Source organism: Helobdella robusta (assembly GCF_000326865.2).
Source record: "Helobdella robusta unplaced genomic scaffold HELROscaffold_21, whole genome shotgun sequence".
Lineage (NCBI taxonomy): Eukaryota > Metazoa > Annelida > Clitellata > Rhynchobdellida > Glossiphoniidae > Helobdella > Helobdella robusta.
Genome location: NW_008704124.1, coordinates 2636861 through 2651478, shown reverse-complemented (window position 1 = coordinate 2651478; position 14618 = coordinate 2636861). Strand labels below are relative to the sequence as shown.

Here is a 14618-nt window from a genome sequence, read left to right as displayed (position 1 = left end):
ATTTTTTGCACTAGCACCTTTTGGGTTTTTCTGCAAAATTAAAATTAAGTTTTTAAGAAAAAATATTGAATATTATGACTTACGAACTTACTCGGGCTTGCTTCGCAGCGACCATTCTGCCGACTCAAGCTAACTCAATAGGAAAAAGGAGGACAGGAAAAAGAAGACACGGCAATTACTTTTAACTACTAGTGATGAGGTAGATTATTATTATTGTTTTTCGGAATATTTGTATAACGCCTTTTTTTACACTCAAAGTCGCTAACAACAAGCAGGTTGATTTTATTTGCAACATTTCATTTTAATCAAATCGGGTCATATTGCCAAATAATAGTCCAATTAAAATGATTGGTACATTTGGTGTTTTCTTATTTTTTTACAGTACTATTTTTTAATTTGCTACTCAAAATTAATATAGAAAAAATTAATAATAAGAAGGCAGGACTGTGATCGAGTTCACTAAGGAGCTCTACCAGCTCAGCCACCTGAACACAAATATTCAATGTTCCACAGTATTTTATAAATAGAATTTAGAAGCACATTTGATTAGAAAACACATAATATATATAACGCGATAAATAAGTACAAAATATTACATGACATATAAAGTTGTTAGCATGTTGGCAAACATTAAACTTAAAAATACAAATAAATAAAATAATTTATTATAATGGCTTGATAGTGAGTTAGTGAGGGAATCGATAAGAAAAAAAGAAAACTAGATTGAGTAAATGAAGAATGACTTCAGAAAACGTTAAAAAATCAAGAAGAAATTTAGGTCAGGTCAGGTTGAAAGCCCTACAGGTCAGTTTGACTGTGTTAGATTTGTTCTTGACGAATTGGCGAGTAGACAGTTTGGCTATCTTTGATAGTTGGTTGAAATGTAATAAGTGCTGAACATTGATGGAGGTCGTTTTATCAGTTGCTTGTAGGCAAATTTTGCACAGTGGAATATACTCAACTGAGTAAAATTTAAACGTCTTAAATTTTCAAAGTGGATTTGGTTCGAGATTTTATGCTTATTAGCATAGTTTCGCACGCGTACTAAAGTCACACAATTTGTATCCAGTGTTGTTCTCACTCTTGTTGCTTTTTGTTGGTTGTGTGAAAGCCGACCAGACTTGACGGCTCAGTGAAAACAGGCCCGGGTTATGCGAAAGCTGACCGGCTGACTGACAGGCCCAGTAAAAACAGGCCCTGGTTGTGCGAAAGCCAACTAGACTTGACGGCCCAGTGAAAACAGGCCCTGGTTGTGCTAAAGCCGAACGACTGACTGACAGGCCCAGTAAAAACAGGCCTTGAGTTCTGTGGAAACGAATCCGCCTCGTTGTTGGGATCCAGCGAAAGCAGATCCTTTTGTTGTGCTATTTGTGAACCTAGGGTTTTTTGCTAGATTCTATACTCATTGGTATAGTTTCGCACGCAGCTTGGAATTCTCATAGGCTTCGATTTTTTTGTAATTTTTCTTTATTCATTTCATTTATCTCTCGGAGTTGTATCAACACCACTATCGGTAACACACTTCGAGGTTGTACGATTGAACGGCAAGAAACATAACCCAAGTTGCCCGACCCCACCAAGAAGAAGTTCTAATTCCTGTATTCCAGTTCATTCATGGACATACTATTTTTAACATTATTCTAGAGTTCAGTTAGTTCAATTCATTTCATTTATTGTCGTCGATTAATAAAATTGTTATCGAATATTTTACGCTTCGTGTGTTACTCAGTAAAATGATAAAATTCGAAAAAGTCCAGTGCCACACAGGACTGGTCGAACTCACGATAAAAATATACAAAAATTATTATTGTCGTACCATAAACAAAATTCCCTGAGAAAGATAGAGAAAGAGATTACCTCTCTTCCGCCGTACGCCCGTGCCGCGAACAAACGCTCAAACGCACAGACAAACCCCACACGCCAACAATTTCCGACAGTATGCTATGTTTTGGTGCTCTAATGTTAACTGGTAGCAGCGATTAATTTGAATTCTATGGTTGAGTTTCTCTAATATCACATTATACAAGTTTTTCTAGAAGATAAAAAACTCAGCAAGCGTAATATAGCCACAACCTAAAATCAAGTAGAGAATTTATAGACTTATTGTCTACAACAAAACCATCCATTAACACCAAAATAGCATCTTTGGATGTGGAGTCACTCTTTACAAATGTTCCTGTAGAGGACACAACCAGCATAATAATAGATAGAATATACGATTTCAATCATTTGCTACTACCAATTCCAAAAGATGAATTAGTAGTGCGGCTACGAATATGTACTGTACAGCCGAACATATTGGTGAGTGTGGGCACCATAATTTCGAATATATTGGTATGACAACGACCTAGCTATCGGGAAGACTCACGATGCACGTACAAACTGGCGCTAACTAAAAACTAAATTTACTAGGCAAATCTTGGTCAACAAAGTTGAAATCTTACATTACAATAACAACCCGATAATAAACATTCGATAACGTGCAATTGGAATACTTCCCACCAATAAATTTAGAAACAGAATCCTTGCGGTTTATTATTTTCTGGATCATGGAATTTTTATATCCATTATTAATGAGTAGTTTAGTGATTCTATCTAGTTCTGTTCTCTGTTATATATATAAAATGGTAATTTATTTCTCACATTAAAATTGCATACTTATAATATTGTTGCGGTTGTCAATAAATGTATGTGTAGAATAATAGGTTGTCAACAAGAGTCGGTGTGTCAATAATAGATTCGGATAGTTTAATGGAACATACATAATATGCTCACAAGTTGTGTGGTATCATTTGTATTGTCGACGTTAGATTACTATATAACTCGTTGATGTTTGGTGCTGATGTTGGTGTGGTTAAAAGAGTTCATCGCATTCACATTGCTGCTGCAAGACTGGTTGTTGGGCTTGGTAAACGGGAACAAATAACTGGGTGGTTGACAAATTTTTATTGATTACCGGGGCGCTAAACAATTTTTTTTACAAGATAGAATGTTGCTCACTATTGCATTCATGGTGGTGGACCAGAATATTTGAAAGAGGTTTTTTTTTAGAAAACCTAAGATGGACATGGGGCATGCTCTGCTATAGATCTTCTGTTAATTGGTAGCAGTCCCTAGAGCAAAGACAAAGATAGATGTATGCTAATTGCTTTTCCAAAGATTTGAAATGATTTACCACTGCGTTTGAAACAAATGTTCCAGTAAAAAAATTCAAACAAGAACTGGAGACGTACAGGTTCAACAAATCATTTAATTCACAACTTTTTTAAGGATTATCTAGAAGAGGAAAATAATAATTAGTTTTTGATAACTTGTAATTTTATTCTAAATAAATATATCTGGTAATAAGTTTTTAATAACCCAGAAACAAGTAATTATAATGCATTTTCATTTAAAATGTGTCATTGTTTTTTATTCACATTTTATATTAATAAAAATAAATAACTAATTTAGAATTGAAGAAAGTTGAAAATTGTTTAAAAAATTTTTTTTAAAAAGATTGTAATGTTTCATTTTTCGGTCAGTCAGTCAGCCAGCCAGCCAGTCAGCCAGCCAGCCAGCCAGCCAGCCAGCCAGTCAGTCAGTCAGTCAGTCAGTCAGTCAGTCAGTCAGTCAGTCAGTCAGTCAGTCAGTCAGTCAGTCAGTCAGTCAGTCAGTCAGTCAGTCAGTCAGTCAGTCAGTCAGTCAGTCAGTCAATCAATCAATCAATTGATTGAGATCCGCTCCGAACTTGATAAGCGATGGAGAAGTAGCCAGAGAAGAAGGTAGAGAATTCCAAAGAAATGGGCCAAAGAAGTAAAGGCAGATTTAATAAAGGAATGTTTAAAACGAGTTATGAAGATGTGAAAAAAAGAAGACGATCGTAAACCAGAGCTTTAGGTTCAGTTAATATATCTGATAAGAACTTAAGAAATAATTTAGATTGAGACTTATACATTTATGTGCAAATTTAAAAAATTATTCTATAATTTATAGGTAGCCAGAGAACAAGATATGGATAGAGAACAAGATATGGAATGGATTTTTTTAGGTTAAATTGCTAAATTAATGTTCGTTCGTTCAGATTTTTACGGCGTTTTAGTACGTTTTCCAACTACCTTTACGCCACTGGAAAAACATTCATTCATTTATTTATCATTATTATTATTAATGTATATTTTAATATATGTTAATTACTTTAAGTGTATATCAATTTATTGAACTTACATATTACCACACTTATAATGCAGTATAACTAAAATTTAATATAAACAGTTTAAAACACCTAGCGATTTGTATTTTTTTTTTCAAACGTACAATATTTTGCACAGACTTTTAGATTCTACAAACGTGTTAATTATCCATTAAAACTTTCGGAGACGCCTTTCACAGTGCGAAGGTCTATTTACACATCTATATATACATGGTCGTCAAATGTATTGGTTGTCAATGTCAGTCTATATCTTTTCGGCAGTCCATAGTGTGACGTAGATACACATTGGTAATACAGTTTTTAACTTTTGTAAACTGAACAGGTTTTTGTCTTTTTTGCTCGTTTTGCGGTGTTTCTGAGGAAGTCGAGTTTATGTTCGTATTTGTTCCGATCTATTATTCATTTTGTTACGCAACTATCTTATTTGCTTTTGGAATAATTATCTTGCTTGCCAGACCACGTCATTTATTTATATTTTATTCTAATTCTAGTTATTAAATAATTATTTAATATAAATTATAAATTAATAATTAATAACTAAAAAAACTAAACTCTTGCGCTCAATTCATAATATAATTATTTTTTATATTGCACAATACGCTGGGTCAATGATCAATGACACTACACTACTGTATACAGTACACTCAGATCACACATACATACAATCAATGTTTGTAACTGACATACATACATAAAACATACATACATATTGCACACATGCTTAGCTTATGCCTTACATACATACATGCATATATACATATACATACATACATACACACATACGTACAAACATACATACATGATCACATACAATCAATTGTGTGTTAATGCCATATTCTTAGATGTCATTACCAAAGCAAGTTCCTGGCCTAATAATATGCTAAGCATTCAATGGTTGAATCGATAACCATAACATTGTTAAAAACAATTAATTAAGTTTTAATAAATTAAGCTTAGAGCCACTCCAGTTAAAATCCCAATTTGGCCAATTTGCTTTTAAAAATGTTTGTCCATTCTGCTTACACTCCATCATTATCTAAGCTGTTCCAGTGTTTGACAACTCTGTTGCTGAAGAAGTTATATTTCATTGGTCTAGTTCTTTCTTTGAAAAGCTTTGGTTTATGACCACTTGTATATCTGTTATGAGACAACTTGAAAAAATCATGTAACCAATAAATTTTCTTTGTCCGTAATAAGTTTGTAAGTTTGGATCAAATCACCTCTTGCTCAAAGTGTTTCTAGGGTTGTTAGCCTACATTTGTCAAGTTTTTTCGTATTGCAGGTGTCGTAGACTTTTGTTCAACTTTGTAGCCCTTTTTGAAGTCTTTGTCCTTTTTGAGATAGGGACACTAGGCAAAATTGGGAATGCAATAATCTAAGTGTGGTTTTACTAAGGATTTGTATAACCTTGCTTGCATGTCAAAATTATTTTGTGTGTATTTTATTTAGATTATACTATGTTGGTCATTCGTAAAAATTAACCAATATCTTAACATAAATGTAAACCAAATGCACATCATGCACTCGCTCATAATTATTTATAAATTATTTAAATTAAAATATTGTCCTGAGGAAGTGTGAGCATATTTTATGTTAGGTTTCAGATGTGTCAATGGTTTTGGTCCTGAAAATTGAGGAGAACCTGCTTGTTCACTTACTAACCTATACGTTGCCTTTTAGGCCTTCAACTAATGGATTGTTATTATTACAGAGGGCTAGAATGTGCTTTGGAGTTGGAAGTTTTTTGTCTTTGCATCTTTCGTGTGGAACTTCTTACCGTATGAGCTTTATACTTTAAAGTTTCTAACTTGCTTTTAATCCTCATTTCAATACTATTTTTTAATACTTTATGTATATTATGTTTTTTTTGCAATGTACTGTTTTTGTATGTGTTGGTCAGGTTAGTTGTGATATGTTGTGTACTATTTTAGACAAATTTTTTGTATTCTATGTAAATTATCTTCCGAGAAATGTTCATGAGTGAATTTAAATAAATAAATAAATTAATTAATAAATTAATGAATAAATAAATAAATTCAATTGTTACATTATACATGCTGAAGATTCTTACACAAGTTATAAATTTTGATGCTCTAACTGTCCACTGTTTTACAATTTTTTAAAAATATTGTATTCATAATTTTTTCAATAAATATAATTAAGATGCCTAGTTGAATAAATTTTGGCAATCTATTGTTGTTTTTTCATCTCTCTTGAAAATTTTTTTTTTGTTAAATCCTTGTTTGCAATAAATAAGATAACTTAGAAACGTTAACGTTCAGATTTTGTAATTTTCAGAAAGAATGATCAAACTTGTTTGCTGAAATGAACAGAACTATGGCAAAAATTGAAACCGGCGTTTATATAATTTTAGGAGAGGTGAACTTGTTACTGACAACTATTAAGAAGAATTTTAAATGGTCGTCATCGTACAATCATCAAGTAAATGTTTCAATTGGAGCATCATGAAACAATCCTTAATAGAGATGTTAACTTTTATATTTTAGATCGACAATGAAAATGAATTGATAACGAATTTGGTCAAGCTAAAAAATGTGCTAAATGAAATTATTGGTTAGTTTTTTTTATTTATAAATATATTATTTGTTCAGGTTCTCTAAACATCACAGTAAATTTTTTCTTAGATATAAAAAGCATTGAACCATTGGAATTTCTGATACCATTTTTGGACATCATAAGATCAGAAGAAACTACAGGACCAATAACAGGCTTGGCTCTAACAGCCATCAACAAATTTCTCTCTTACCGACTCATTGGTTATTTCAAATTGCTTTTTAATTAGAACATTTTAATAAGTTACAATTCAATCCAGTTTTACATTGCTTAAAACAAAAAGGAATAAAAATTTTTTTAAATTGAAATGCACTGCAGAATGTGATCCAGAATTGAGCTCACTGGCAGTGGAGCAAATTGCAGATGCAGTGACTCATGCCAGATTTGTTGGGACAGATCCAAGTGCCGATGAAGTTGTACTCCTCAAAATTCTCTATGTAAATTTATTTTACGCTTGCTTATTTTGCTGTTGATTAAAATTTGTTTTTAACATGCTGATGGCAAAATTTAGTTTAAAATGTAATTATAGCATCTCCCAAATTACTCAAATTTAAGAGGTAATGGTTTTAATTTATTTGTTTTTGAGGTTGAACTTATAATTGTCTGGATTTGATTCTTTATATTCCGGTTAGCTCAGGATCATAAATTCAGTTATTGGTTGAAAACTCAAGAATGAGTCATAAAATCAACCAAATGTGCTGGAGCAAGTTGAACAAAGTAATGTGGAGGCTTCAATCAGGTGCTCATCATATTGCTCGCTGGAAATCTTTCAGTTTTATTAGTTTCAACTGATCAGTTGCTTATTGTTTCGTCTTTTAAAAACTTTACATATCGTTCAATTAGCTTAATAGTTTAAAAAAGATTCATAAGAAAGTGAAAAGAAAAATTGCAGCTAGAACTATTGCATCATTAGAATATTTGAGACTGGGGAATCAAAAACTGAGAGTTAATGTTGGCAAACTTTTGAGAGATGTAGAAAGTTGTAATTGAAGAAAATGAAAAAGAAGAGTGTAAGAATGAACTGATTTGAACCTTCAACAGACAGTTCATATAATGAGAGAGGGCAAGCAATAAAAATAAAATGAGATGGCACTGTGTGAACGCTACTATGATATTGATATTTAGACCACTGATTGTTATTTTTTTCATCATGCCATGAAGAAATGAAATACATGTATCTCTTAATTCTTTCAAAATTATGCTGATGATTTCATTTATTAATATTCGGTTTGAAGGGCATATCTTTTTCAATTTTCATTTGGATAATCAGTATATTTGTTTAAAATTTTTAATTTAGGTTTTAAAGTCTTTGGTTTTGTGTCCAAGTGGAGTTTTGTTGACCAACGAATCAATCTGTGAAATAATGCAATCATGCTTTAGAATCTGCTTTGAGATGAGACTCAGTGGTATGCTTATAGTTTGTTGTACATATATTTGCGCTTCAATTATTTAATATATACCAATTGTTATTGCAATGTTTGCTTACTATGCATCCATTTTATTGCAATGGCTTTTTAATGATGTTGCAGTTGGAGAAGGAACGTTCCAACAGTTTCTGTAGCTTGTCTTGATGACACATGCTTGAGAAATCAATTTTACATCAATTCAAATGAATATGTAGAAGGAAATGGTAAATGGTTTTAATCGATGCAGCAGTAACTTGCTCATTTCTTGATTTGTTAAATGATATATTTTCGAAATTCTTGGTCGTCAGCAAGTCTGTCCTTGAAGTATCTGTCAAGTTACCTTGGCGTACAACAAGTAAACCTCTCACCTGCAATCAAAAAGCAGAACTGAGAACGTATAGATATTAGGATTAGATGTTGAAAAACGACGTTCCTCTTGATTTTGACATCCATTTTTCAACCTGCTTCTTCAACTGCTGCAGCTTTGTGAAATATTTGGAAGCATTCTTTTTTTGCTCTTTTGTCATCTTTCCTTATATTCATGAAGAGGGCTGACTTAGTCAATCAGTCAATATTTTTTGAGTAATTCTGACCAGCCTGATTTCTGACTTGTAGAAGTAACCACTATGCCATTGCCATTTTAAAAAACATCTTTTGTTCTCATCTGAATGCATACCAGCAGCAGCCGTTTATTTGGCATGACAACAACTTGTTCATCTTTCCTGCTGGTTTAACTTCTTACATCTTTCCACAAATGAAGACTCAATATTAAGCTCACTTTTAAATTGCACTAATTGCTATTAGTACTCTAATTTATCAGATATAATAATTTTAATAACGAAGAATATAAATATGAAATATGTGTATATAACGTGTGTATACACCATTATAATGTGACGAAAGTAAAAATCACGTCTGTGTTGATATTGATGCAAATGATGCTAGTGAAATTGAATGTAGAGTTGTTGAGGAAATCAGCTGAGCACACACTGGTGGACATGGTGCAACTGCTCTTCACCAGACTGCCCGAGTTCAAGGACGATGCCAAGTGGGTCAGCAGCATGAAGAAGGTGGTGCATTATCTATCACTTCTCTTTTGAATAATCTTTATATTATTTTTTTAAATTTCAAAATTATTAGTCTTTCGTACAATTTAATTTATAACATGTGTTCATAAGAAGCAGGTGCAGTATTTACAAATTTGTTGGTTAATATTATATTATCTTCGTTATAAATAATTATAAATAATTAATAGATGAATAATAAAAAATAGTTTTATTATTATTACAATTTATTGCTCTATTAACTATTAAAGTGTTTAAAAATAGCCAAAAATAATATGGTGATAGTTAAAATTTGTTGATTGAGAAGGACAACGGTACATATGATAAAAAAATGGCCTGACTATTTATTTCATATGAACATCCACCACCAGCTGAAGATGAGGACTGGTGGAATGGATGCAGGAAAGTCATCTGCCAAGCAGAGGAAGAAGTCTCCTAAAGTTAAAACTAAAGCAGCAGCAGCAGCAAGCACGACAGCATTATCAGCAGGTAGCAAGCAGGATAATAAACATCATACAATTTCATCGTCAACAGTTCCAACAAATGAAACAATCAACTTACAAGATTCATCTAGTTTCAGTTCTCATAAAGCTGAAAGTAAGAATTATGTTGATTATTGTTTTTGCTGATAAAAGTGGTGCAGTATGATTTGACATTCATTGTTTCAATTTCAAACCCGAGAAATGATCACGCACATTAGAGAGATTGTGTTTGATGAAATACATCATGTCTCGTGAGAGATTGAAATTTAGTACAAAAAAGTAAGTCTTGTTTAATTTGTCTTTCTTCAGGTCAACAAAATCAGGGTGAAAAAATGGATGAGCCGCCAAAAAGTTTGTCCTTGAAGAGTGATTATGAGGATGAGGGCAGTGTAAGCCTGGTTGATGGTCACATTCGCATCGTTAGTGCAACGACGCCTGTTGTTCTAACACGAGATGATGAAGTTTGTTTTAGCAATCATTTTTTAATCGTTCCTCAGATGCTTGATTAAGATATTTCTCAATAACTTTAATAAGCCATTGTTGAATCTTAATTGCGACAGTCAGCTCTTCAACTTTCAGACTTCTTCTTTGCTAGTTTACTTTTCACTAAACACTCTTGAAGAATACGATTATTTTTTTTAACTCTTCAGACAATGGTCCGAACTGTAATTTGAAATGCATTTTTGTTTGAATAATGTCGGATATTTGATATAATCATTATTCAAGCTCTTTTCTACATGTACGTTATTATTATTTTTCAAGTTCTTCTCTAAATGTAGCTCATTAATTGCTAGAAGAACTGACCAATTCAAGCAAATTAGATCAAATTTTTGACACTAGATATAGTGAATAACTCAATTATGAAATTTGAATAACTCACTGTTGTTTCAGAAAGATGACGACATCAGGAAATCAACAGAACAATATGAATGGGTAAGTGTTGGAATCATTTATGTAGTCATTCATTGTAGCTGCTTGTTCCAGGAATGCTTATAGTTAAGCAATATGAGGTTTTTGCATGGTCTATTTATTACTTGAATTATTTTGTCACCATTCTGCATGTTAGATTGAAAATCATCATGAGCATCAAAGCCTGCATCCATCTAGCCACCATCAATTAGAGCCGCCCGTGCAGCAACAACCCCTGCCTCAGTGTTCTCTTGATGCACAAGAAAGTCCCAATGAAATACCGATCGATCATATTTTGGTTTGTTGCTGTTTCTTTATTGAATTGGGTAGTTAGTTATCAGTTAATTTCCATTATGGCTCATCGTTTTCAGAACTTTTCCTACGACTTTTTAGAAAATTTGTTGCTATTTTCAGTTGTTGGTTAAAGCTTTTTTCAGTTTTTGTTAGTTTAGCTATCGACCATAAAACATTTTATAATGATGCATTAACTTTAACTGCTATTGGATTACGTAATGGATGACTTTGTTAGAATAATATAATGCAAATTAGATATAGCGCGTTTTTTTTATTGAAAAGTAATAGTTTTTTTATTTATTTCATTTCACAACATTCTCTTCCTATTCAGTATTGAGTTAACGGGCAAATTAAGTAGCGGTGCAAAAAGCGAAGAATATGACAAATTCCTCTGCACATTGTATTTAGATGAAGGGCGTGAAACTCTCCTGCATAGTTCAGGTTTGGAAGGATTACTTATAAAGCCTGTCCTGTAGTGACATCTAGTAATAAAGGTAAACTTATTGTAGATTAAAAGATTTTCATGGAAAATTAAAACATAACATAGTGAAGATAAGAGGCACCACAGTGAGTGTGGACTAGAGAGAGAGTTTAGCTAATTGGATACAGAAATAGTTTATTTTACAAAACAGTAGAAGTAACTTTATATAAGGAGGGATAAATTTCTAGACAAAGAAACAATGATGAATAATTGATCTTTGCTATGGTATTTACCATCTTTCTAGATTTACTCACCGACAAGTCAATTTTTGTTCTTTTGACATGTATATTCCTATTTCATAGTGATATTTTCAAGCTCTATGGCCTTCTTGATTATTTTTCAAGTTAACCTTATTTGCATTAAAAAATACTCAAATTTTGATTTTTTTTAATGCAATAAAAGTTTTTATGTTGTGGGTTGGTGTTTCCAGCTAGTGTGCCAAGGACCAACGTTTTAAATCTACTAATACAAATGCTATGGATTTCTTGATTCCACTTTAACCTTTAACTATAATTTTTATTTTATTGCTTTTTATTTTTATGCATTGGTGAAATTTTAATTTTTTCGAAAAAACTCTGTGAAATGATATTTTAGGTGAATTATAAGGTCCTTGGAATTTTTTTTATATGGAAACGTTGACTCAAACTGTAGAAAAGCTAGTTGTAATTACTGTTGGGTGTTGGTATACAATTTATTAAGATAGTATTTGATTTTGTACAAAGAGTTTGTCACTTCCCTTAATTATAAAGTGTAAACATGCAGTGAGCTTTGCTGAGAAGGAAGATTGGAATTGTAGTGAGATTATCTGTTTCATTACATCGATGTATTTAATATCATGGCCTTGTTTTTCATCTTGATTACCTTGCTTTAAACAAATAATGTTTAAATAGTCCGTGGTTTTAAACTTAAAATCCACGTTTTCGTGAAAAGTCCACTATCCTCACTTGCTTTCTTCTCACGCTGATTGTATTTTCTTCTACATAGCATTGTTCTAAAAAATTCCTTCAGACAACTACGCTGCTTTGTGCTTAATTCTCCTAAATAAATTTGATATAAACTGCGTGTGAAACTCATTAGTACATTTGGGTCATTTCTTTTCCAGGTGGCTTTTACTTTGATGATATTTGTTCTTAGCCTTTATTTTCTTGTGGATTTTCTTAATTTTTTCACCATGCATTTTTAGGAATGTATCATTTGTAAAAACGGCAATTAATCAGACGAAGAGGGATAGGTGTTTACAAGAATTATTTTGAATCGTATCGGTGAAACGACACCGTAGAAATACTTTACAGAGAAAACCAATGCGGATTTCGGAAAGATAGAAGATGCTATGATCAGATTTTCTTGCTAAGACAAATGATAGAGATAAAGATAGAGTTCAATGAAGAAGAAAAGGAATGCACGCTAGCAGAAGTATTTCAGAGACTATACACCAAGTTTTCAAAAGACACGACATTAGACTAAAAGTCAAACTAAGAGCCTACAGTGCTATGGTGGTTCCGGTTTTGATATATGAGGCTGAGTCGTGAGCATTGACAAGAAAAGTTGGATGCTTGCGAGAACATGTAGATCAGAAGAATGATGCGAATTGGCTACAAGGATCATGTCACAAATGAAATCAGGAAAAAAGACAGGACAAATGAATATTAGTGATGTCATTAAGAAAAGGAGATTGAAATGGGCTGGGCAGGACATATAACGAGGATTGAGGAGTTCAGAACACCTAAGAAAATCTGGAAGTATCAACCAAAGAGGAAAAAATTAAAAGGCAGACCTAAAACGAGATGTAACGAGTGTCTTAGTCGAGATTTAGTAAGAGCTGGGCTATCATTACACGGGAGAACTACTGGTAAAACCAGAGTAACACTATTAAAGATTGCGAAAGACAGAAACGGATGGTGACAATTCATTTTGGCCTCTGGCTGGAGACAACCGACAGAAGAGATAAATAAAAAAAAAACATTTGTTCCACTTCAACTACTGTGGTCTAAATAAACTAACAGAAAATTAAGTTTTCTGTTTTTAATATTGCGTTTATTTTTATTTTTGTTGAAAATTTTTAATTTATTATTTCATTACTCATACCAGTTCCCGGCTGATGAACATTCGAAACAGACATCAAACGATCAGCAAAACATTTGTAGTAACAACAGTAGCAAAGATTTTGTGAATCCTCGAGGAATAAGATTTACATCGCACATCAGCCAGCCGGCTGACAACAATGTTGAAACATCTCATGAAAGCTAGTTTTTTAAATTTTGTTTTTCACATTGTCATACTGTAAATTGTTTTTATTTCATGTTCACACCACACACACACAAGAGACAAATACCAACAACATTTGTTAATATAGGTCTGCCTGCAAGCAGCAGTACGGGTACTGCATCTCCATCTCCCTACAGCATTCCATGTGTTAGAGAACTTCTTCGTTTCCTAATTTCCCTCACCAATCCACACGACGCACACAACACCGAAAACATGATCCACATGGGACTGTCACTCATCACTGTGGCTCTTGAGTCAGGGTCCGATCATGTTGGACATTACAAGTCGCTACTGAATTTGATCAAGGATGACATGTGCAGAAATCTGTTTTACGTATGTTGTGATGCTTGAATTGTTATACGTTTATATAATTTGGCATTGTTATTTCATCTGGTTTTCGTAATTGAAACAATATTAATTTTGACAATTTCCTAAAAAGTCAAAATGAAATTGCCTTAATTTCGATAGCGCATTTTTTTATTCAATAGTTTTCCTCATTATATCTAAAAACATTCCATGAAAATATTTATGAAATCATTACCAGTTGCTAAAACACGAGAGGTTGTCGCTCTATGCAGCTGCCATCAGGGTTTGTTTCCTCTTGTTCGAATCCATGAGAGGATATTTGAAAATGCAACTTGAGGTACATTCTATCTTCATTCAATCTGGCTATCTACCAACAATGTAAATTTCTGTTTTTAACACAATGTGCTAGATGTACTTCCAAAAGTTAATGGAGCTGATCGTCTCTGAATCTCAACGAGTAAGCCAAGAACACAGGGAGCTTGCTCTGGAATCCATTATTCAGATGTTGAGGATGCCTGGCCTCGTGACTGAGATGTATCTCAACTATGATTGCGACCTTTATTGCTCTAATCTGTTTGAAGATCTCACAAAGCTGCTCTCTAAGGTGTGCAGTTGCTTAAAAATGTTGTTTTGATGTTTCGCTTA

At 32.8% G+C, this 14618-nt stretch overlaps 1 protein-coding gene across 1 annotated transcript in view; it reads left to right on the top strand.

Moving 5' to 3' along the window:
• Positions 1–6529: 6529 nt before the first annotated feature.
• HELRODRAFT_77812 (hypothetical protein) overlaps positions 6530–14618 on the top strand; it is a gene marked incomplete at both ends in the record, with an annotated part of 27465 nt that continues 19376 nt past the window's right edge. Inside the window, 13 exons of the mRNA XM_009018459.1 lie at positions 6530–6634; positions 6700–6766; positions 6838–6969; positions 7085–7203; positions 8064–8172; positions 9133–9242; positions 9608–9844; positions 10042–10116; positions 10803–10925; positions 13491–13648; positions 13775–14000; positions 14212–14310; positions 14383–14577. Of these exons, the coding sequence (XP_009016707.1) occupies positions 6530–6634; positions 6700–6766; positions 6838–6969; positions 7085–7203; positions 8064–8172; positions 9133–9242; positions 9608–9844; positions 10042–10116; positions 10803–10925; positions 13491–13648; positions 13775–14000; positions 14212–14310; positions 14383–14577 (1755 nt within the window). The remainder of the gene's footprint in view (positions 6635–6699; positions 6767–6837; positions 6970–7084; positions 7204–8063; positions 8173–9132; positions 9243–9607; positions 9845–10041; positions 10117–10802; positions 10926–13490; positions 13649–13774; positions 14001–14211; positions 14311–14382; positions 14578–14618) is intronic.